Below are 26,549 nucleotides of genomic sequence, written 5' to 3' on the forward strand. Positions count from 1 at the left end.
AACTTGGTCCAGGCGAGATCTTTTCAGTTGGCAAGATCCCATACAGATTTCCTGTTAGCTATCCTCTGCTCTCACGGATGAAAGGTGAATCTAGGGAAAAGTTCCTTGGTGCCAAGTACCAGGGTATGTTTTCTGGGGACAATCATAGACTTAGTATCTATGAAAAAATTTTTTGACGGAAGTCAGAAAATTCAAACTTCTAAAGGCCTGTCATTCTCTTCAGTCCTCTGTTTGTCCATTGGTGGCTGTATGCATGGAAGTAATTGGTCTCATGGTGGTATCCATGGATAATCTTCCATTTGCTCGCTTCCATCTGAGACCTCTACAGTTATGTATGCTCAATCAATGGAACAGAGACCACTTGGATCTCTCTCAGAGGATAGTTTTAGACTCTCAGACAAGGATGTCTCTGTCTTGGTGGATCTCCCAGGACCATTTGTCTCAGGGCACTTGTTTCCTGAGACCTTCTTGGGAGATTGTGACCACAGATGCCAGCCTGTTAGGCTGGGGAGCAGTTTGGGGGTCCCTAAGAGCTCAGGTACTTTGGACTCAGGAGGAGTCTGCCCTCGCTATAAATATCCTAGAATTGAGAGCAATTCTCAATGCTCTATCAGCTTGGCCTCAACTGAGTTTAGTACGGCTTACAGATTTCAATCGGACAACATCACTTCAGTGGCGTATATCAACCACCAAGGAGGAACTCGGAGCTTGTTAGCTATGAAGGAGGTGACTCACATTCTTCAGTGGCCAGAGTCTCACAATTGTCATCTCTCTGCCATTCATATCTCAAGGGTGGACAACTGGGATGCGGATTATCTGAGCAGGCGTACTGAGCTCTCCATCCGGACGTTTTCTTGATGTTAACCCTCAAGTGGGGAGTTCTGGAGCTGGATCTGATGGCATCTCATCTAAACGCCAAGCTTCCAAAATACAGAGCAAGATCAAGAGAACCTTAAGCAGCTCTGGTAGACACCCTGGCAGTGCCATGGGATTTTGGTCTAATTTATCTGTTTCCTCTGGTTGCCTTCCTTCCTCAGGTGATAACTCGTATCAAACAGAAGCATGCTTCAGTGATTCTAATAGCTCCAGCGTGGCCTCCCAGAACTTGTTTTTCAGACCTAGTGAGGATGTCGCCATTTCCCCCTTGGAAAGTGCCTCTGAGAAAGGATCTTCTACTTCAGGGTCCCTTCCTCCATCCAAATTTAGTCTCTCTGAATCTGATTGCCTGGAGATTGAACACTTAGTCTTGTCCAAACAAGGTTTTTCTGTGAACATTATTGAGACTATGATTCAGGTTCATAAGCCTGTTACTCGCAAGACTTATTATAAGGTATGGCGTAAATACCTTCATTTTTGTGGATCTAGGGTTTTTTCTTGGAGTCAAGTGAGAATTCCCTGTATTCTGTCCTTTCTTCAGGAGGGCCTGGAGAAGAGTTTATCAGTCAGTACCCTAAGGGGTCAGATTTCATCTCTGTCGTTTCTTTTACAGAAGCATCTGGCAATTTTGCCAGAGGTTTAATCTTTTGTCAAGGCTTTGGTTAGACTCAGGCCTGTGTTTAGGTCAATTGCTCCTCCTTGAAGTCTTAATCTGGTTCTTAATGTTCTGCAGCAGGCTCCATTTGAGCCCATGCATTCTGTTGATATCAAGTTATTGTCCTGGAAGGTTTTGTTTCTGCTGTCAATTTCCTCTGCCCAAAGAGTTTCGGAGCTTTCAGCTCTACAGTGTGATTCTCCTTATATTATTCTTCATGTGGATAAGGCGGTTCTTTGTACTGAATTAGGATTTCTACCTAAGGTGGTCTCCGAACGCAATATTAACCAAGAAATTGTTGCTCCTTCATTTTGTCCTAATCCTTCCTCTAAGAAGGAGCGGTTATTGCAAAATCTGGATTTTGTGCGTGCATTAAGGTTATATTTAAAGGCTACGAAAAAATGTCGTCAATCTTTTGCTCTTTTTGTTGTCTTTTCTGGTAAACGAAGAGGTCAGATGGCAACTTCTTCTACTCTCTCCTTCTGGTTGAGAAGTGTTATTCAATTGGCTTATGAGACAGCTGGACAGCAGCCTCCAGAGAACATTACGGCTCACTCCTCTAGGGCTGTCGCTTCCTCTTGGGCCTTTAAGAATAATGCTTCTATGGAACAGATTTGCAAGACATCCACTTGGTCATTACTGCATACTTTTTCAAAATTTTATGTTTTTGCCTCAGCTGAGGCTTTTTTTGGGAGGAAAGTTCTTCTTGCGGTGGTACCTTCTGTTTAGGTTTGCCTGTCTTGTGTATCCCTCCCTTCCATTCTGTGGACTCTAGCTTTGGTATTGGTTCCCACTAGTAATTAAATGGATTTGTGGACTCTCCATGCCATTGAAAAAAAAAAAAACATAATTTATACTTACCTGATAAATTATTTTCTTTCCTGGCATGGAGAGTTTACGACCCGCCCTTATTTTTAAGACGGCTTTTTGTCATTTTTCTAAACCTCAGGCACCTCTATACCCTTTGTGTCTTCTTCTCTTTCCATAATTCCTCGGCTGAATGACTGGGGATTGTGGGTAGTGGGGTGTTCTTTGCCTCCACCTGGTGGCCAGGAATTGAATTCCCACTAGTAATTCAATGGATTCGTGGACTCTCCATGCTAGTAAAGAAAATAATTTATCAGGTAAGTATAAATTATGTTTTTCATGTGCTTATCGTGTGATTATTTAATATATGTCAAATTGCTAGTAAAAAAACTGCAAGTTAGCTTTAGGGCAAGTAAACTAACAGTTTTATAATGTATAAAATGTTTCATTGAAATTATAAAAGTATTGATATATATATATATATATATATATATATATATATATATATATATATTTATTTTTTTTCGCCTCTGTCACAGACGTCCAAAAATAAAAATATAAATAATATATATTTATTTATATTTAGCTATAAGAAATTATAAACATATTTCTGTTTTTTTAAATATCTTTTTAATAAATTATCATTAATTAACTAAGCTGAATAAGTGCTCAACCACCTTAAAGTTAAAGAAGGCAGGACTACCATAATCTCTTTCTTTAATGGGATATTCCAGCCAAAATTGGAATCCACTTGGGTGCATTTCAGTTATGAATAAATGCATTTTTGTAATATACATGTATTAGCAAAAATGCTTCTAATAAAAGCTATAGCTGTTTCAAAAGTGTATTTAAGTATGCACCGAGCACCAGCATTTTAAACACAGCAGTTGCTCAGAGAGCCTAGGGTGCTTGTGCCATCTGGTAATGACTCAATTTGTTATTTGTTGACATGATACAAGCCCCACTGGTGCTCTGAGCAGCTGCAGTACTTAAAATGCTGTTGCACTGAGAATATATATCTATGCTTCACATGCACTTGCAGAGAAAATGTTAACACTAAAATAGTGATTACTTTTACTACAAGCATTTTTGCCAATATATGTACAGTATATTGCAAATTAGTTTCTATTGAAAGATGTCATTCAAATACGTGCATTTAAATTTTGACCGGAATGTCCCTTTAACTGCATATGTGCAAACGACAATTCATGTTATCATCCTATATGTGTGCATTAGTTTGAGATTGGTTATTAAGGGTCCTTTTGTTCTGGGGGCAGGAAAATCAATGAACAAAAAAAAAAAAAAAAAAGACAATGCGATCATTTTACAAAATAAAGCTGTATTAATCATTATGGAATTCTTATATATGAAGGTACAATTTGTGTTTAATGTCTCTTTAAAACCAAGCCATTCAGCCCAGCTACATATATTCTACCTATGTAGCGATATTTATGAGTTGTTGTGCCCACCTCCAATCCATACCTCATATTTTACAAATGGTTGCTGCATCCAATCAAAAGCTGTTTCAGTCAAGCACACCAGACTGTTGCAGATGCTCTCTGCAGCAATGAGCAGACACTGGTATGTGCTTGTGACAGTGCTGAACTAATAATGGCCTCTGATTGGCTGCATTAGCATATCTAAACTTAAATTCTGTACATACCCGGGACACTTACTGAATGACTAGAGAAGTAGATAATTAATTAAATAATGCAGAACATCTAAAAGGAAAAAAAATGAGTGTGGGTGGGGGGCTGGACAAAAAAAGATCTTTTTAACTGTAAGTTTCCAAAAACATTTTTTTTCAACATTATCATAAATTATCATAAATATAAATATATGATTTTTCATAAATTTAACATTTGACTGTTGTGTTGCAAAATATTTGTCTAGCTGCAAAGTGAGTCAATCTTACCTTCACATAAGAAAATGTTTGTGCACCCTTTAAAAGCATATTTGGTTTGTTGTGTAAAATGAATTTAAATGCATCTTCAAGAATGAGCTCTTTGGTTTTTTTGTTCTCCAAATCAACGGATTCAAACTGAAAATGCTCTTTAACCTTAGAAACAAAAGATATAACAAATATATTCAATTAACTCCTTCAGTGTATTACAGCAAGCAAGGGGATAAAGTGACAGAATTTCTAATTCTCAGAGCTCAAAATGCACACTGTGGATTTTCAAGGCTAACCCTGTTACATATCTCTCCATAACTGGCTTTAACATTTAACAACTGCAAAACAATTTAAAATAACTTGGGGTCGATAATTAGATAAGTATTCTTAAAGGGTGTTGTGTTCGGTCCCTTAAGACAGTTTGCCCAAAAATGTTCTCCAATGATCCATTTTACCTGCTGAAGTGTATTAAATTGTTTACAAGTAGCCTGTTTACCCTTATTTAGGCATTTGAAATAGCTGATTTAGCCTGTTGTATCCCCACCTATACTGAAAGTTTCTAAGTAAACACAGCCAGCAGAAGAAATTACACTCCCAGTGGGGTGTAGAAAAGATAACTAATAAAACGATAATTTTCCATTGTTCTCTCTAAATATTGGTCTTTGGTTTACAAACATATATAAGATGAGGAAGCAAGTGTATGTGCACAAAGTGATAACAAAATGAGATCTAATTTTACCTGCGAGCTCCATCTATTTTAATAGGTTGTGGTTTCAATGCACAAAATCAGCAATTTCATATCCACAAATAAAACTAAAATATTTCTCATACATTCTATGCTCTGCAGCTGGTATAACAAGCAATTGGAAATACATTAAGGGAAAAACAATTTTACAGTATACTGTCCCTTTAATGACTGTGACTAGCCTTGTTGTTCTGCAGACTCAATCCTAGAGTGGTACCTCCAAAAAATGGTAACTGGTGGGTGGAGTTTAACGATTGAAAACAACTGAAGTAAACAAGATGGTATTTTGTTTTAAAAATGTTTAGACTTGGCTGATATATTATATAGCAAGACAACATAAATGTAGTGTAATTACAAGGTTTTTACTGTCTCTTTAAAGGGACATTGTACACTAGATTTTTTTATTTGCATATATGTTTTGTAGATGATACATTTATATAGACCATCTGGGTGTGTTTTTGTAAAAATGTATAGTTTTGCTTATTTTTAAATATCATTGTGCTGATTTTCAGACTCCTAACCAAGCCCCATAGTTTTAGATGTATACTGATGTATACAGACTTCAGACTGCTTCTGTTTTGTATAATGGGTCTTTTCATATGCAGGGTATATGGGAGGGGGGATTCTGCTATCAGCCCCTTTCAGTGGATGTCTCAGGCTAATCTCATCAACAGTGCTAATTTGGGAGCTTCTAAGTAAGTTTTTAAAAGATTGTATACTGTATTTTTATATCAGTATCTGTGCATATTATTCTTTATAGTAGTGTCTATTACTTGAAGTTACATGAAAATTGGTGTATACTGCCCCTTTAAGTGAAGTGATTGAACTCTAGTCACTTCTATTATTTTCCATTCTTATCTCATAGAAACTCAGGAATTTTAACAGTACTGAGAGGTTATTTATGTGATAACTCTGATTTAGTTTTGTACTCTGCAGTGATTCATTACTGCAGCTAAGGAATAATAAATAAACCCCATTGAGGCTCATTCATGGAGATTTATACATTACAATATTGGAGTGCATTTATTATGAAGGATTTGTATTTTCATTTTTATTAGGGTGTATGAATTGTCAATAATCTATCAATCTATTATGTTTGCTTTGTATAGAATATGCTTTTTTTTTTTTACTTATTACAATGATAGTCATCATTTCCAAATACAACTATAGTTCACTAGTCAGGGGTTAAAAGTTACTAGATCAGGAGGGAAAAGTCTAGTCCAAAATAAATTTTCATGATTCAGATAGGGCATGTAATTTTAAACAACTTTCCAATTTACTTTTATCACCAATTTTGCTTTGTTCTCTTGGTATTCTTAGTTGAAAGCTAAACCTAGGAGGCTCATATGCTAATTTCTTAGACCTTTAAGGCTGCCTCTTATCTGAATGCATTTTAACAGTTTTTCTCCACTAGAGGGTGTTAGTTCATGTGTGTCATATAGATAATATTGAGCTCACACACGCGTTACCTAGAAGTCAGCACTGATTGGCTAAAATGCAAGTCTGTCAAAAGCACTGAAGTAAGGGGGCAGTTTGCAGAGGCTTAGACACAAGCTAATCACGGAGTGTTGGTTATGTAAAACTGGGGAATGGGTTATAAAGGGATTATCTATCTTTTAAAACAATAAACATTATGTGGTAGACTGTCCCTTTAAAGATAAAAATATATATTTTTATATATTTATTTATTTTTTCCACTGTTTATTCGGTTATGGGGTCATTAGGAATTTGTTTGTAAATTAAACATAAGCAACAAATAGGGTTTGGATTGGCAAGAACATGCATATAAGTGCAGCCCCCAATCAGCAGCTATCTCCCAGCTTCTGAGCCTACCTAGGTATGCTTTTCAACAAAGGATACCAAGAAAATAAAGCTAATTAGCTAGAAGTAAAGTGGAAAGGTTTTTTTTTTTAATTGTATGCTCTTTCTCGCTGCTTTTCAAACCTGTCCTCAGTTTTCCCTAACAGGTCACATTTTGATGATATCTGAACTGGAGCACAGGTGAAATAATCAGGTAATCCTGAAAACCTGGCCTGTTGGGGAGACCTGAAGATAGGTTTGAAAACCAGTGCTCTTTCTGAATCATGAAAGTAAAATTGCGGGCTTCATGTCCCTTTAAAAGAGACAATGTTTTTTTTACAAATTCAGAGGCTACAAGATCTGATGTACAGCTTTTGGATCCATTTGATAAATACTAGTTAAGCAGATTATGGAAAATTATACATTTTTTTTTTTAAATGAAATGCTTCTCTTTAACAGTATGAAATACAAAATACATAGATATATTATAAAGCAAGGTCACCCAAACTATGTCTGAATCCGATAATTTGTGTGTGACCCTTAACACCACTGAGCAGAAAACAGACATCATTAATTTGTTATTGAAAAAGCAGTTCCATACTTCTTGTAACACAGTTTGTAAACTAAATAGTAAATACTATTGCCTGCCTAATGAATAGCAGCAATTCAGTAGCATATGTTATAATTACATTTATAGGACCCTGTCTGTCTCTAGGACTTCACTAATAATACTTAGATATAGTGGGTTATTTGCACACAGTAATTGCTCATTTCAAGTGACATTGCCTATACAATACTTTTGTTGTTAATATCTATTTTATTGCTAACTGACTGTTTATGCAGAAAAATATGCTATATTATTAAGTTTTATAGAACACTGCAACAGTTTTTTATTACTCTTGATTAGAAATTATTATGAGTTAAATTTTGAGTTGAATGTGCCTTTAAAGGGACAGTCTACTCCAGAATTGTTATTGTTTACAAACATAGATAATCCCTTTATTACTGGATAATTTTATAAGCGCTAATTCCTACCACTTGTAATGGCTGGTTATTTATTGCACGCACGCAAAAGCGCAAATTCGCCCATATGTGGGCAAACGAAAAATAGCACTCCACTTGTAATCTAGCCCTTTATGTGCAAAACATTTGTATCTCTATTAACAGTTTAGTGTCTGACTTGTTACAAATCACCCATATACTACTTACTTCAAGCACAACTGGATCTAACGAGCTGCTGTATCCAATATCAAATGTTAATAGTTGAGAACATTCCTTGCATCTGAAAGAAATGAGGAATTTTGTCACAAAGCAGATATATAGTTTCACAGCTACTATTTATTAAGTAATCTTACCAGTGTCTAAAGTTTATATAAGCTGGTGGTTAAGCTTTTAATGCCATTGACAAGTGATGGATAACAATCCTCTCATTATAAGCCCCATGGGTAGCCAAATCTAAAATCCAAGGGACTGAATTTGACTTTCAAGTGTTTTTTTTTTTTTAAATTCTGTTTCTGTTTTGCCCCAAACATTTCCACTACTGAAGACCAAGTACATATGGGAAGACCCTGAACCCCTACTAGGCATCAAGTGAGCATTAATTTGTAATAAGGTTTCTAGATGGAATTTTGTTTCACTATACAAATTAACGCTAATAATATTAATAATATTAAATAAAAGACATGTGGATTCAGGTTTTTCGTTTAGCAACGAATGGTGAATATGGCGGCTGCCAGAGGCATTCAGCAATTTTCTGAGCTGGCTTTCATATGTGAAAGTGCATTACACAAAGATCTGGATTTGCACACATCTTTGTGTTTTGCACTCTCACAAGAAGAAATCCAGATTCAGAAAAGAGCCAAATGCCTCTGTGGCGGACATATTAGACATACGTTGCTGAACAAAACACTCAATTGCACGTCTAATACATAAAACACTTAGGGCTAGATTACGAGTGGAGCGCAAATGTTGGGGTATATCACAAGGGTTTTTCACTTGTCAGGTCTACCTATGAGTTGAAAGTAAACGTGATTGCTTAATCGCAATTTACACTAGAATGATTACTGCGTCTTCAAAAAGTCTCACAAAACACAACAATAACACATTACAAAGTATAGTTACACTCATAATAACACTATCTACTAAAAATTATTCACAAAAAATATTGCATACAAATGTAATAACGGCTCAAAGATATGAGGTCTCAGGTGTTAGAAAAAGAGGGCTTTAACATAGAGATAAATACATATACATGTCTAAAGATTGATATGAGTATATATATATATATATACTTATATATGTATTTTTGTGTATATATGTATTTACAGACATGTATGCACACATAACCACATAAATACATATGTATTGGAGCCCTTTGCCGTTAAGTAGATGAAAACATGTGAAAGCTTAATTATGCAATATTCCTTTTTAATAAAGGTTTTATTTATGTATTTACTTTTCCCATTCAAATGTTCTGCACATAGTAGAATATGTTCTATGTATTTATAAATAGATATTCCTATATGTACAGTATATCTGTATATATCTATACCTATATCTAATCATGTATATATATTTAGGTATAGATATGTATTGTACCAAAATACTATTAGATATATGTAGAAATATGTATTTATGAATAAATAAAGCATATTCGGCTGTGTGCAAAACATTGGAAAGTGAAATATTCATATTTTCATGTCGTGTTAGTGCAAATGAAAATATGCAATTAGATTTGTGCAAGAGTAGGGTGTTAGGCTTTGGGCTCGTCGTGTTAGTGCGAGAGCGAAACCAGTTTTCTTTCCACTCATAATATGAGCGCAACCCGACGAGTGCAAAAATCTTACTTCTAGTGCAATTAAAGGGACAGTGAAGTCCAAAAAAAACTTTCAGGATTCAAATAGGGCATGTCATTTTAAACAACTTTCCACAGTGGCCTACTGTCCCCAAACTAAGACTCCCAGCAGCTTCTGTTTCTGGACATGTGGTCAAGAGATGTCACGTTTATTTCATAGTGTGCATTAAAGAGACACACAACCCATTTGCTAAATCACAAAGTGATGCCATTTATTTGTAAAAAGCAGACTAGAGAATATCACATGAACATCTCTATGTAAAAAAATTGTTTTGACGATATTAGTTGTTTTTAAAACTGTATTCATAGCTTAAAAATCTAATACAAATTTACAAAGTCTTACTATAAAATTTAAATATATTATAACTGAGATGCCATTAGATAAATAAAGAGATAAATGATGTATAAATATAAACGCTTTTGCATTCACAAATGATCTTTAATTTTACTTATCTGTGGAACTGACTTCAAATAGTGTGTCACACTGTCTCATAGTTTGACTTGATACCTCATATGGGTTGAAGGAGCTGTATAAAGCATTGTACAGGTGAAAGTGTATGATATTGTAATATACAAGACTACCTGTATGTTTTAAGGTGCTCAGTAATTATATAGGGTATACTGTTGTACTGACTGAATAACCTGGAATTGACACTGGGCAATTTAAAGGGACATTCTAATGCTCTTATTTGTTAGAGTCTGTATTTTATTAATTAGTCACCCTAGATAATAACTGTGTGTTTAACTCCAACAAGTGGGAAAACACAAATAGGGGAAGATCCCAATCCTTAAAAAAAAAAAAAAAAAAGCTTATCGACTGAATTATCTACAAAGTTCAACATTGATTTTAAAGGGACATAATACTCATATTCTAAATAACTTGAAAGGGATTCAGCATAACTGTAAAGAGCTGACAGGAAAATATCACATGAGCATCTCTATGTAAAAAAGGAAGATATTTTACCTCACAATTTCCTCAGCTCACCAGAGTAAGTGCTGTGTAAAAAGTTATACTTCAGCTGCTGTCCAGCTGCAGGTAAAAAAAAAAAAAAAGAAGGAAGAAATGAACAGCAGCCAATCAGCATCAACAGTGCTGTGGTCATGAACTGTGATCTCATGAGATTTCATAGTAAACTTCCTTAAACTGAATAGGGAAATGACATGAGTGTGTATGAGGCACACTCTCTTGCAGGTCCTGGGACAGGCATACTGATTTGCTGCTTAAAGACCGTTACAATGGGGTGTGAATACTTAGGACATTTTGAGGTAAAATATCTTCCTTTTTTACATAGAGATGTTCAGGTGATATTTTCTAGTCATCTTTTTACAGCAATGCTGCATCACTTTCAAGTGTTTCAACATTTGGGTATCATGGCCCTTTAATGGTGATTTTCTGTCAAAAATCATTACTTTAGTTTTTCCAAGGGATTGTCGTCGACCACATAGTTATCTATGGTTACAAATTGAAAAATGTCATACTATAACACATTAGAACATGTCATCTTTGGATTAGAATGTCCTTTTAATTAAAAAGTTAAAACAGATTATTGTTTTGAAAATGTAGTTTTTCAAGTGTTTTAATACTATACTCAGAAACTAAATTCACAGAAAGTCATTTGAATTTAAGGGGACATGAAATACACACTTTTTCTTTCATGATTCATATAGAGCATATAATTTTAAATAACTTTCCAATTTACTTCTGTGATCACATTTGCTTTGTTCTCTCGGTATCATTTGTTGAAGGAGCAGTAATGCACTAGTGCTAGCTGAACACCTCTAATAAGCCAATGAAAAGTAGCATATATGTACAGCCACCAATCAGTAGCTAGCTCCCAGTGGTTCATTGCTGCTCCTGTGCCTACCTATGTATGCTTTTCAACAAAGGATACAAATAGAATGAAACAAATGAGCTAACAGAAGTAAATTGGAAAGTTGTTTAAAACTACATGCTGTATCTGAAATATAAAAATGTCATTTTGACTTTACTGTCCCTTTAAGAATACTGATAAATCATCTCAGCATGACATAATAATAATTTCTAATGAAAATAGGCAGATTTTTTCTTAAAAAATACAAAATATTGTCATTAAAATGTTTACCTTTTAAAAGAAATTGTCTCCAAAGCATTGACTTCACTTAATATCTCAGCTGTCAGCAAAAGTTTACTGATTGTTTCCTTCACAGTATTAAAGGATTGAAAGGATGAGCTCAGGTTGAAGAAAGTGTCACAAAAAGCCTGCAGCTTGGGTTTAAAATAACAAATGAAAGACATTTTCACAAAACATTTAACATACCTTTAAGGCAGTCTTATTAGAATAAATTGACACTGGTCCATAGCATTAATCATTAAATCAAACTGTCAATCTCCTATCATTGTGTATCTTTAAACCTGCATATCTGTAATACTAGCTTTTACCTTTTCAAAACTGACACCAAAATTGTCCTCACTCTTAGTACAAAACTAGTAAATTGATGCTTACACAAATAACATGCTGTGTAGCAGATTCATGAAGAAAACCAAACTTTAGAGGATATCTTAAGCTACTTATAATAAAATGACAGAAATATTTAACCTTTTTCACACAGTATAATCCCTTTGGAATATTACTTAAAGGGACACTATACCCAATTGTTTTCTTTAATGATTCAGATAGAGCAAGACATTTTAAGCAACTTTCTAATTTACTTTTATTATCAATTTATCTTCGTTCTCTTGCTATCTTTATTTAAAAAGCAGGAATGTAAAGCTTAGAAGCCGGCCCATTTTAGGTTCAGCACCCTGGAGTGAGCTTGCTTATTGGTGGCTACATTTAGCCACCAATAAGCAAGTGTAACCCAGGTTCTAAACCAAAAATACCAATAAGCCACCTGCCCACCTGTACTATTGGATTAGGATAGCTCAAATGAGTATTTACTCTGAAAAACAAGGATATATAATCTCTAACATCAACAAAAAACAAAATGAGCCTGGTGGTTTCTGTTAGGGGATTTTATTTGGATCATATGTAGGGTTGTCACCTTGGCCATGTTTTCCTGGACACTTATGAGTTACACATGCTGCAGGGTGTGCAAAGGGAAATATGCTTTGTGCTGCTGGATAGCACAAAAATAGTGACCCTGAACAATGCTATTCATGTTCCTCCCTGTAAACCCTGCAGCATGTGTAACTCATATGTGTCCAGAAAAATATGGCAACCCTAATCACATGACCTCTAAAGGGACTTAAACGCCTTGCTTGAATGTTAGGGCTCCCTTTTTTAAATGAAGATTCTTATGATGAGTGAACATTATTACAGGGGTGATAAGAGTTTCTTTAGAGTCACCAGACTCAAGAAAATAGTTCCAATGTTTTGTGTTTTTTGCCATTGCTAAGTGCTTGCAGCTGAATTGACTCAAAACCATTTTTTTGAATGTGCTGGATTGTCTTTCAGATATGGGTGCTCACATCCTCCCTATATCTTTGTGGGAGCGTAAGAGGGCTACACACATACTTGTGTTCTATATGCTAATTGTTATATCAGCTCATGCATATTATTTTTGTGATTATTCAATAGTCATCAGTTTGTGTGACCCTTAAAAGAGAGGACTCTCCTCTCTAAAAAGAATATATTATTATAGTTGGGTACTGTACAGGGGGATAGTGCTCTCTGAGCAGGTGCAATGTTTAAATACAGCTACACATGACATATAGATGTTCAGAGTGAAACAGGGATAACTTCTATGTACCTGTAGAAGTATTTTTGCTAATGTGTTTTAGTGCAAAAATGCTTCTTTTGAAAATGTAAATTATTTGATGAGCATTTTGAGTTTGACTACAATGTAATTTAAGACCTCACTTAGCAGATACATGATTGCTATTCTAATTGAAATGTCATCATAGTTAAAGGACCAGTCAATAGTGATGTCGCGAACAGTTCGCCGGAGAACAGTTCCCGGCGAACATAGCTTGTTCGTGTTCGCAGCGGCGAGCGAACATATGCGATCCGCCCCCTATTCATCATCATTGCCTAAACTTTGACCCTGTATCTCACAGTCAGCAGGCACATTCCAGCCAATCAGCAGCAGACCCTCCCTCCCAGACCCTTACACCTCATGGACAGCAGCCATTTTAGATTCATTCGGAAGCTGCATTGCTAGTGAGAGGAGTGACAGTGTAGCTGCTGCTAATTTAATAGGGAAATCGATAGCTAGGCTAGTGTATTCAGTGTCCACTACAGTCCTGAAGGACTCATCTGATCTCTGCTGTAAGGACAGCACCCCAAAAAGCCCTTTTTAGGGCTACATCAGTCGTTTTTTGTTTTTTTTTCTTTGTAATCTAATAGCAGTTGCCTGCCTGCCACAGCCAGCCTGCATGTCAGGCTCACAGCATATACTGTGCCTACTTGCTCAGTGCCACCACTCATATCTGGTGTAACATTAGTGTAAATTTAAAAAAAATTAAATGTTACATCAGTCTGCTAGTGTAATCAAATTTCAGTTGCCAGGCCAGCCTGCCACTGCTAGCCTGTGTGTCAGGCTTACAGCATATACTGTGCCTACTTTCTCAGTGCCACCACCAGTCATATCTGGTGTAACAGTAGTGTAAATTTAAAAAAAAATTTTTTTACATCAGTTTGCTAGTGTAATCTAATAGCAGTTGCCTGCCTGCCACTGCCAGCCTGTGTGTCAGGCTCACAGCATATACTGTGCCTACTTGCTCAGTGCCACCACTCATATCTGGTGTAACATTAGTGTAAATTTTAAAAAAAAACTTTTACATCAGTCTGCTAGTGTAATCTAATTTCAGTTGCCAGGCCAGCCTGCCACTGCCAGCCTGTGTGTCAGGCTCACAGCATATACTGTGCCTACTTGCTCAGTGCCACCACCAGTCATATCTGGTGTAACAGTAGTGTAAATTTAAAACAAATTTTTTTTACATCAGTCTGCTAGTGTAATCTAATTTCAGTTGCCAGGCCAGCCTGCCACTGCCAGCCTGTGTGTCAGGCTCACAGCATATACTGTGCCTACTTGCTCAGTGCCACCACCAGTCATATCTGGTGTAACAGTAGTGTAAATTTAAAACAAATTTTTTTTACATCAGTCTGCTAGTGTAATCTAATTTCAGTTGCCAGGCCAGCCTGCCACTGCCAGCCTGTGTGTCTGGCTCACAGCATATACTGTGCCTACTTACATTTTTTTACATCAGTTTGCTAGTGTAATCTAATAGCATTTGCCTGCCTGCCACTGCCAGCCTGTGTGTCAGACTCACAGCATATACTGTGCCTACTTGCTCAGTGCCACCACTCATATCTGGTGTAACATTAGTGTAAATTAAAAAACAACAACTTTTACATCAGTCTGCTAGTGTAATCTAATTTCAGTTGCCAGGCCAGCCTGCCACTGCCAGCCTGTGTGTCTGGCTCACAGCATATACTGTGCCTACTTGCTCAGTGCCACCACCAGTCATATCTGGTGTAACAGTAGTGTAAATTTAAAAAAAAAAAACTTTTACATCAGTTTGCTAGTGTAATCTAATAGCAGTTGCCTGCCTGCCTGCCTGCCACTGCCAGTTTGTGTGTCAGGCTCACAGCATATACTGTCCCTACTTGCTCAGTGCCACCACTCATATCTGGTGTAACATTAGTGTAAATTTAAAAAAAAAACTTTACATCAGTCTGCTAGTGTAATCTAATTTCAGTTGCCAGGCCAGCCTGCCACTGCCAGCCTGTGTGTCAGGCTCACAGCATATACTGTGCCTACTTGCTCAGTGCCACCACCAGTCATATCTGGTGTAACAGTAGTGTAAATTTAAAACAAATTTTTTTTACATCAGTCTGCTAGTGTAATCTAATTTCAGTTGCCAGGCCAGCCTGCCACTGCCAGCCTGTGTGTCAGGCTCACAGCATATACTGTGCCTACTTGCTCAGTGCCACCACTCATATCTGGTGTAACAGTAGTGTAAATTAAAAAACAACAACTTTTACATCAGTCTGCTAGTGTAATCTAATTTCAGTTGCCAGGCCAGCCTGCCACTGCCAGCCTGTGTGTCTGGCTCACAGCATATACTGTGCCTACTTAAATCTTTTTACATCAGTTTGCTAGTGTAATCTAATAGCATTTGCCTGCCTGCCACTGCCAGCCTGTGTGTCAGACTCACAGCATATACTGTGCCTACTTGCTCAGTGCCACCACTCATATCTGGTGTAACATTAGTGTAAATTAAAAAACAACAACTTTTACATCAGTCTGCTAGTGTAATCTAATTTCAGTTGCCAGGCCAGCCTGCCACTGCCAGCCTGTGTGTCTGGCTCACAGCATATACTGTGCCTACTTGCTCAGTGCCACCACCAGTCATATCTGGTGTAACAGTAGTGTAAATTTAAAAAAAAAAAACTTTTACATCAGTTTGCTAGTGTAATCTAATAGCAGTTGCCTGCCTGCCTGCCTGCCACTGCCAGTTTGTGTGTCAGGCTCACAGCATATACTGTCCCTACTTGCTCAGTGCCACCACTCATATCTGGTGTAACATTAGTGTACATTAAAAAAAAAAACTTTTACATCAGTCTGCTAGTGTAATCTAATTGCAGTTGCCAGGCCAGCCTGCCACTGCCAGCGTGTGTGTCAGGCTCACAGCGTATACTGTGCCCACTTGCCCAGTGCCACCACTCATATTATCTTGTTTTATAGTAGGGTAAGTGTACATTTTAAAAATAAAAAAACTATTTTGACTCTGAAACATCAGTCTGCTTTTTTGTGTCAGGATCACAGCATATACTGTGCCCACTTGCCCAGTGCCACCACTCATATTATCTTGTTTAATAGTAGTGTAAGTGTACATTTAAAAATAAAAAACTATTTTGACTGTGAAACATCAGTCTGCTTTTTTGTGTCAGGCTCACAGCGTATACTGTGCCCACTTGTCCAGTGCCACCACTCATATTATCTTGTTTTACAGTAGTGTAAGTGTACATTTTAAAAATAAAAAAACTATTTTAACTCTGAAACATCAGTCTGCTTTTTTGTGTCAGGCTCACAGCGTATACTGTGCCCACTTGCCCAGTGCCACCACTCATATTATCTTGTTTAACAGTAGTGTAAGTGTACATTTTAAAAATAAAAAAACTATTTTGACTATGAAACATAAGTCTGCTTTTTTGTGTCAGGCTCACAGCGTATACTGTGCCCACTTGCCCAGTGCCACCACTCATATCTTGTTTAATAGTAGTGTAAGTGTACATTTAAAAATAAAAAAACTATTTTGACTGTGAAACATCAGTCTGCTTCTTTGTGTCAGGCTCACAGTGTATACTGTGCCCACTTGTCCAGTGCCACCACTCATATTATCTTGTTTAATAGTAGTGTAAGTGTACATTTTAAAAATACAAAAACTATTTTGACTGTGAAACATCAGTCTGCTTTTTTGTGTCAGGCTCACAGCATATACTGTGCCCACTTGCCCAGTGCCACCACTCATATTATCTTGTGTAATCGTAGTGTAAGTGTACATTTTAAAAATAAAAAAACTATTTTGACTCTGAAACATCAGTCTGCTTTTTTGTGTCAGGCTCACAGTGTATACTGTGCCCACTTGACCAGTGCCATCACTCATATTATCTTGTTTAATAGTAGTGTCAGTGTACATTTAAAAAATAAAAAAAAATTTGACTGTGAAACATGTCTATTTTTTTGTGTCAGGCTCACAGCGCATACTGTGCCCACTCACAGTAGCTTGCACGCATAGTAGCACTAATCGAAAAAAAAATGACAGGCAGAGGCAGGCCAACCCTCAGGGGCCGTCGTGGTTGTGATGCTGTGATTCCCTTTGGCCATAGAATAATGCCCAGTGTTAGGCCACGTACCATGAACACGAAAAGTTCTGATGAAATAGTTGACTTTATAACACAGGACACCCAATCTTCTACAGCTTCCGGTCGTAACCTTGACGCACCATCCTCCTCCAGCTTAGCTTCAGGCACCTTTCAACTTACCACTCGCCCGCCTGCTGCCACCACCGACACTAGCACCACACCCGCCTCACTTGATCTGTCAGAGGAGTTATGTACACCTCAGTGTGAAGAAATGAGTGATGCGCAACCATCATTGACAGAGGATGTAGATAACTGTGATATGTCTCAGTCAGGCAGCATTACAGACATGGACGACGCATGGTGTGATGATGATGTTGTACACGCCGTTGCTTCCGTTGTTGAGTTGTCAGATAGAAGTGAAGGGGTTGATGATGACGATGCGTCCGTGGATGTCACGTGGGCGCCCGGTAGAAGAGAAGAACAGGGGGAAAGTTCAGATGGGGAGACAGAGAAGAGCAGGAGGAGGAGACGAGTTGGAAGCAGGGGAGGTCGTCGCAAGGAGCTAGTGGCACAGTCAGACAGCATGCATCGGCACCCGGGGTCAGCCAGACAGCACGCCAATCAACGCATGCTGTTGCCACCACCAGAATGCCGTCATCGCAGAGCTCAGCAGTGTGGCATTTTTTTTTATGTGTCTGCCTCTGACAACAGCAATGCCATTTGCAACATGTGCCAAAAGAAACTGAGTCATGGGAAGTCCAACACCCACCTAGGTACAACTGCTTTGCGAAGGCACATGATCTCACATCACAAACGCCTATGGGATGAACACATGAGGACAAGCAGCACACAAACTCAAAGCCGCCATCCTCCTCCTGGTCCAGCATCTTCAGCCACGTCAACCACTGCTGTCCTCCTTGCCCCCTCTAAACCATCCGCCAATCCGTCTCTCTTCCAGAGCAGTTCCTGCTCATCTGCCCACAGTCAGGTGTCTGTCAAGGACATGTTTGAGCGTAAGAAGCCAATGTCACCAAGTCACCCCCTTGCCCGGCGTCTGACAGCTGGCTTGTCTGAACTCTTAGCCCGCCAGCTTTTACCATACAAGCTGGTGGAGTCTGAGGCGTTCAAAAAATTTGTAGCTATTGGGACACTGCAGTGGAAGGTACCCGGCCGAATTTCCTTGCACAAAAGGCAATCCCCAACCTGTACTCGATTGTGCGAAAGGAAGTAATGGCATGTCTGGCACACAGTGTTGGGGCAAGGGTCCATATGACCACTGATAGCTGGTCTGCAAAGCATGGTCAGGGCAGGTATATCACCTACACTGCGCATTGGGTAAACCTGCTGATGGCATGCCTGGCTCTGCAGAGGAGTTGGTGACACCTCCACGACTTGCAGGCAGGCCTGCTGCTACCTCCTCTACTCCTCCTACTCCATCCTCTTCCATAACCTCCTCAGCTGAGTCCTCTTCTGCTGCTGCATCTTGCTCCACATCAACGGCACCCCCCCAGCTCCCCAGGTACTATTCCAAATCCCGGATATGGCAGTGTCACGCCATCTTGGGGTTGACTTGCCTGAAAGCAGAGAGTCACACCGCAGCAGCACTCCTCTCCGCTCTGAATGCACAGGTGGATCAGTGGCTGACGCCGCACCAACTGGAGATCGGCAAAGTGGTTTCTGACAACGGAAGTAATTTGGTGGTGGCATTGAAATTGGGCAAGTTGACACATGTGCTGTGCATGGCACATGTGTGTAATCTGATTGTGCATAAGTACCCAGGCTTACAGGACGTCCTGAAGCAGGCCAGGAAGGTGTGTGGCCATTTTAGGCATTCCTACACGACCATGGCGCACTTGTCAGATATCCAGCGGCAAAACAACCTGCCAGTGAGGCGCTTGATTTGCGACAGCCTGACACGTTGGAATTCAACATTCCTAATGTTCGACCACCTGCTCCAACATGAAAAAGCCGTTAACGAGTATTTGTATGACCGGGGTGCTAGGACAGCCTCTGTGGAGCTGGGAATTTTTTTGCCACGTTACTGGACGCTCATGCACAATGCCTGTAGGCTCATGCGTCCTTTTGAGGAGGTGACAAACCTAGTCAGTCGCACCGAAGGCACCATCAGCGACATCATACCATTTGTTTTCTTCCTGGAGCGTGCCCTGCGAAGAGTGCTGGATCAGGCCGTAGATGAGCGTGAAGAGGAAGAGGAAGAGATGTTGTCACCATCACCACCAGAAACAGCCTTATCAGCATCGCTTGCTGGACCAGCGGCAACGCAGGAAGAGGAGTCAGAGGAGGAATGTGGCTTTGAGGAGGAGGAGGAAGACCAAGCACAACAGGCATCCCAGGGTGCTCGTTGTCACCTATCTGGTACCCGTGGTGTTGTACGTGGCTGGGGGGAAGAAGATACCTTCAGGGAGATCAGTGAGTACGAGGAACGGGACATGAGTAGCTCGGCATCCAACCTTGTTCAAATGGGGTCTTTCATGCTGTCGTGCCTGTTGAGGGACACTCGTATAAAAAAGCTGAAGGAGAACGAACTGTACTGGGGGTCAACGCTACTAGACCCCCGGTATAAGCATAAAGTGACTGAAATGTTAACAAATTCCCGCAAGTCAGAAAGGATGGAGCAGTTCAAAAATAAATTAAAAAGTATGTTTTACACAGCGTATAAGGGTGATGTGACAGCACAACGGGAATCTAACAGGGGAAGAGGTGAAAGTAATACTCCTCCTCCCACGACCGCGCCGGCAAGGACAGGGCGCTTTCCAGACGTGTTGTTGATGGAGGACATGCGGACCTTTTTAACTCCTATGCATCGCCACAGCCCTTCGGGATCCAGCCTCAGAGAACGACTCAACCGACAGGTAGCAGACTACCTTGCCTTAACTGCAGATCTCGACACTCTGAGGAGCGATGAACTCCTTGACTACTGGGTGTGCAGGCTTGACCTGTGGCCTGAGCTATCCCAATTTGCAATTGAACTTCTGGCCTGCCCCGCTTCAAGTGTCCTGTCATAAAGGACCTTCAGTGCAGCAGGAGGTATTGTCACTGAGAAGAGAAGTCACCTAGGTCAAAAAAGTCTTGATTACCTCACCTTTATTAAAATGAATGAGGGATGGATCACGAAGGGACTGACATTGGGCGATACATTCGAGTAAAAAAGGCCTGATGAGATGAGCTGCCTTGGGCTAAAAATGGTCCACACGCTGCTGAATTTTATCTTTGAATGCTGGATGACTTGCGTGACTTATCCGCCAACAACTAGGGTTCAAGCCGCAATGTTTTAGGGCACTTTCTAACTGTCAAACATCAATTTTTCTGGCCGCTGCTACAGCAGCGGCTGCAACAATACCTAATTTTTCAGGCATGTGTACATGATTAATTTTTCTGGCCTCTGGTGCTGCACTGTGGCTTCAAAACCCAAACCAAAAAAAGGCACATAACAGGGATTAAACTGCTAAGAATAGTACTATTTAACACACCACTCATATCTGGTGGCACAGTAGATTGCATGCGCAGTGCCCCAAATTTGAAGTAGGAGGACCGACTAAGCATCTTTTTCCATCCCCCGGTTCCTAAAATCCATGTCATATACACGTCCCCTGATAGGGGACGTAACAGGGATTAAACTGATCAGAATAGTACTACTTAACACACCACTCATATCTGGTGGCACAGTAGATTGCACGCACAGTGCCCCAAATTTGAAGTAGGAGGACCGACCAAGCATCTTTTTCCATCTCCCGGTTCCTAAAATCCATGCCATATACATGTCCCCTGATAGGGGACACCGCAGTGGAAGGTACACGGACGAAATTTCTTTGCACAAAAGGCAATCCCCAACCTGTACTTGATTGTGCAAAAGGAAGTAACCTTACCATGGGTCCCAGACCGCACGTCTTGTAATTCTCTGTCTGGGAAATTATCTATCAAATCTATCTATTTATCTATCAAATCTATCTATTTCTCTATCTATCGTATCTATCAAATGTATCTATTGCATCTATTGATCTATCTATCTAATCTATGTATCTATCTATCTATCAAATCTATCTATCTCGTGGCCGCACCGACCAAGCATCATTTTCCATCTCCCGGTTCCTAAAATCAATGCCATATACACGTACCCTGATAGGGGACAGAACAGGTATTAAACTGATAAGAATAGTACTACTTGACAGACCACTCATATCTGTTGGCACAGTAGATTGAACGCGGTGCTCTGACAAAATGCAGAAGGACATTTGGCAGACGGACATTTGGCAGACGGACATTTGATTGACAGACAGAAAGCTAAAGAATGTTCCGATTTCGGCCGAAGGAAGATACGTTCCAGAGTGCTCTGTTCTAATCAGAGCCTTGGGCACCACAACTGCCTCTGGGAACCTTACCATGGGTCACAGACCGCACGTCTTGTAATTCTCTGTCTGGGAAATTATCTATCTATCTATCAAATCTATCTATTTATCTATCAAATCTATCTATCGTATCTATCATCAAATGTATCTATTGCATCTATTGATCTATCTATCTAATCTATGTATCTATCTATCTATCTCGTGGCTGGACCAACCAAGCATCTTTTTCCATCTCCCGGTTCCTAAAATCATCTCCGTGTTCCTGAAAACGATGCCATACCTGTACTCGATTGTGCAAAAGGAAGTCATGGCATATGGGCTCTTTCATGCTGTTGTGCCTGTTGAGGGTCGGGGACCCTCGTATAAAAAGGCTGAAGGAGAACGACCTCTACTGGGTGTCCAAGCATCTTTTTCCATCTCCCGGTTCCTAAAAATTATCTCCGGGTTCCTAAAAACGATGCCATACCTGTACTCGATTGTGCAAAAGGAAGTAATGGCATATGGGGTCTTTCATGCTGTCGTGCCTGTTGAGGGTCGGGGACCCTCGTATAAAACGGCTGAAGGAGAATGACCTGTACTGGGTGTCCAAGCATCTTTTTCCATCTCCCGGTTCCTTAAAATTATCTCCGGGTTCCTAAAAATGATGCCATACCTGTAATCGATTGTGTAAGAGGAAGTCATGGCATATGGGGTCTTTCATGCTGTCGTGCCTGTTGAGGGTCGGGGACCCTCGTATAAAAAGGCTGAAGGAGAACGACCTGTACTGGGTGTCCAAGCATCTTTTTCCATCTCCCGGTTCCTACAAATTATCTCCGGGTTTCTAAAAATCGATGCCATACCTGTACTCGATTGTGCAAAAGGAAGTCATGGCATATGGGGTCTTTCATGCTGTCATGCCTGTTGAGGGTCGGGGACCCTCGTATAAAAAGGATGAAGGAGAACGACCTGTACTGGGTGTCCAAGCATCTTTTTCCATCTCCCGGTTCCTAAAAATTATCTCCGGGTTCCTAAAAACGATGCCATAACTGTACTCAATTGTGCAAAAGGAAGTCATGGCATATGGAGTCTTTCATGCTGTCGTGCCTGTTGAGGGTCGGGGACCCTCGTATAAAAAGGCTGAAGGAGAACGACCTGTACTGGGTGTCCAAGCATCTTTTTCCATCTCCCGGTTCCTAAAAATTATCTCCGGGTTCCTAAAATCGATGCCATACCTGTACTCGATTGTGCAAAAGGAAGTCATGGCATATGGGGTCTTTCAAACTGTCTGGCCTGTTGAGGGTCGGGGACTCTCGTATAAAAAGGCTGAAGGTTAACGACCTGTACTGGGTGTCCAAGCATCTTTTTCCATCTCCCGGTTCCTAAAAATTATCTCCGGGTTCCTAAAATCGATGCCATACCTGTACTCGATTGTGCAAAAGGAAGTCATGGCATATGGGGTCTTTCATGCTGTCGTGCCTGTTGAGGGTCAGGGACCCTCGTATAAAAAGGCTGAAGGAGAACGACCTGTACTGGGTGTCCAAGCATCTTTTTCCATCTCCCGGTTCCTAAAAATTATCTCCGGGTTCCTAAAATCGATGCCATACCTGTACTCGATTGTGCAAAAGGAAGTCATGGCATATGGGGTCTTTCATGCTGTCGTGCCTGTTGAGGGTCGGGGACCCTCGTATAAAAAGGCTGAAGGAGAACGACCTGTACTGGGTGTCCAAGCATCTTTTTCCATCTCCCGGTTCCTAAAAATTACCTCCGGGTACCTAAAATCGATGCCATACCTGTACTCGATTGTGCAAAAGAAAGTCATGGCATATAGGGTCTTTCAAACTGTCTGGCCTGTTGAGGGTCGGGAACTCTCATATAAAAAGGCTGAAGGATAACGACCTGTACTGGGTGTCCAAGCATCTTTTTCCATCTTCCGGTTCCTTAAAATTATCTCCGGGTTCCTAAAATTGATGCCATACCTGTACTCGATTGTGCAAAAGGAAGTCATGGCATATGGGGTCTTTCATGCTGTCGTGCCTGTTGAGGGTCGGGGACCCTCGTATAAAAAGGCTGAAGGAGAACGACCTGTATTGGGTGTCCAAGCATCTTTTTCCATCTCCCGGTTCCTAAAATCCATGCCATATACACGTCCCCTGATAGGGGACGTAACAGGGATTAAACTGATAAGAATAGTACTAGTTAACACACCACTCCTATCTGGTGGCACAGTAGATTGCACGCATGTTGCACAGCTCCTCAATGTGACAAATCTTCCTGGTTAGCTCGTCGTTCTCTTTATCCCAACTGCTGGATCAGTCCAGGTGTTAGTCCCCTTGAAACAACTTTTCCATCACTTTTGTGGCCAGAAAGAGTCCCTGTGGGTTTTAAAATTCGCCTGCCTATTGAAGTCAATGGCGGTTCGCCCGTTCGCAAACTTTTGCGGAAGTTCGCGAAGATAACAAGACAATGCAATAGAACTTAGTTTGAACTTCAAATGAGTAGTAGATTTTTTTGACAATTTTAAAAGTTATGTCTATTTCCACTCCCCCCGTACCATGTGACAGCCATCAGCCAATCACAAATGCATACATGCTTATTCTGTGAATTCTTGCACATGCTCAGTAGGAGTTGGTGACTCAAAAAGTGTAACTATAAAAAGACTGTGCACATTTTGTTAATGGAAGTAAATTTAGAAAAATGTTTAAAATTGCTGCTCTATCTGAATAATGAAAGTTTAATTTTGACTTGAGTGTCCCTTTAAAGGGATGGTAAACTCAATGTAATGTAAAATGCATAAATCAGGGGCGAGATTACATATACGGTAATTTTACCTCGCACATCGGAGTATCCAATAAACCCTGCGTAAATACAAATTTCTGGAGTCGCTAGTGACTTCCGACACTTTAGAAACTGCCGGCGCCTAAGAAAAATAAAAAAAATATCAAATCTCCCGTAAAAGTTTAACCGGCCTCCCAAAAATAAGCCCGACACATAAAAGCACTATATCCGCCATCAAACCCACATCGGAAATTAATAAAAGTATTAACCCCTAAACCGACAACCCCCCCACAACACAATATGCCTAATTAAACTATTTACCCCTATATCCGCCATCAAACCCACACCGCAAGTAATAATTAAATTATTAACCCCTATATCCGCCATCAAACCCTCACACTGCAAGTAATAACTAAAGTATTAACCCCTTAATCCACCAACCCCAACATAGCAAACTACCTATTAAAACTATTAACCCCTAAACCGCCAAAGCCCACAACGCAAATAAATAATTACATTACTAAGCCCCCTAACCTAACACCCCCTAAATGAACCCAAATTACCTAAATTACAAAATACTAAAGATACTAACTATTGAAATAAAAAAACCTAACATTACTTTAAAAATAAAAATAACTAATTATAAATTAAAGGGACAGTCTAGTCAAAATATTATGAAAATAACCCCCCCTCCCCTCAAAATAAAAACACTGCCTAATCTAAGAATAAGATACCAGTAGCTTTTTGCAGGGCATTGCCCCAAGATAAACAGCTCTTTTACAGTCAAAATACACAAAGTCCCCCCAACAGTAAAAAACACCCAAAATAAAATAACCTAACACTAAAAAACCTAAACTATCCATTGCCCTGAAAAGGGCATTTGTTTAGGCATTGCCCTTAAAAGGGCATTTAGCTCTTTTACAAAGTGCCCACCCAAATCTAAATAAATAAACAAAAAATAGTCTAACCCCCAGGTTGGTACTCACTGTTCCTGAAGTCCGGCAGAGAAGGTCCTGTCCCATGCGGTGAAGTCTTCTTCCATGCAGTGACCTCTTCTTTCTTCTTCCAGGAACAATTTGGCGTGGAGCGGAGGGCGGAGCTGAAGACCGATGACCAAGGGGCTGAAGACCGGTGAACTTGGAACTGAAAAACGGCGACCCTGGAACTGAAGACCGTCAATGCCCAAACAAATGCCCTTTTCATGGCAATGGGTAGTTTAGCTTTTTAATGTTAGGTTATTTTATTTTGGGGGGTTTGGTGGGTGGGGGTATTTTACTGTTAGGGGGACTTTGTGTATTTTGACTGTAAAAGAGCTGTTTATCTTGGGGTGATGCCCTGCAAAAGCCCTTTTAAGGGCTACTGGTAGTTTATTCTTAGATTAGGGGGTGTTTTTATTTTGGGGACAGATTTTTTTATTTTCATAGGGATTAGGTATAAAAAAAAATTAAATTTGATAATTTTGTTTTTATTTTCTGTAATCTTAGATTTTTTATTTTCTGTAATTGTAGCATAGTGCAGAATTATATAACATTATATTAGCGTAAACATAATTAAACATAATTTCCCCTTTGAATTTTTTTAAAAAAACTGCTGTTTTACAGACTTCTGAGCGGTTCTGTTTTTTTCAAACAGCGCATCGGGCCAGCTGTATAGTCACAGCCCGACCGCGCCATAGCACTAAGTGCAGCTTGCTCCTGCTGTTTACTGTCCCTTTAAATATTATGCCTGTCAAGTACTACAGGGAAAATGAAAGTAACTTTGAAATTTATCAGAATTTTTTTTTTCATTTATAATTCTTACTATTAGTGTTAATACATTGTAATTTTATTATGCATTTGCTGATTATGCAATTCTATTGTATTTAATTGTCCTTTATTAGGGAAGCTCACCTTTAAGGATCCACTATAGTAAAAAACAAATAGATGTTCTAATTTGTTAGAACATGTGATTTTAAGACTAGTGACTTTGAAATGACATGTGTTTAACCCCCAAAAGGGATTAAAAACA

The 26,549-nt window shown here is 39.6% G+C and overlaps 1 protein-coding gene across 1 annotated transcript in view; it reads right to left on the reverse strand.

Annotated features, from left to right (window-relative positions):
- Positions 1-26,549, reverse strand: part of CPED1 (cadherin like and PC-esterase domain containing 1) — a 654,007-nt gene that overhangs the window by 373,765 nt on the left and 253,693 nt on the right. The window contains exons 7-9 of the mRNA XM_053719194.1: positions 11,734-11,876; positions 7,987-8,059; positions 4,254-4,397 (exon numbers count right to left, since the gene is read on the reverse strand). Of these exons, the coding sequence (XP_053575169.1) occupies positions 4,254-4,397; positions 7,987-8,059; positions 11,734-11,876 (360 nt within the window). The remainder of the gene's footprint in view (positions 1-4,253; positions 4,398-7,986; positions 8,060-11,733; positions 11,877-26,549) is intronic.

The sequence above is a fragment of the Bombina bombina genome, chromosome 6, assembly GCF_027579735.1.
Source record: "Bombina bombina isolate aBomBom1 chromosome 6, aBomBom1.pri, whole genome shotgun sequence".
NCBI classification, from domain to species: Eukaryota; Metazoa; Chordata; class Amphibia; order Anura; family Bombinatoridae; genus Bombina; species Bombina bombina.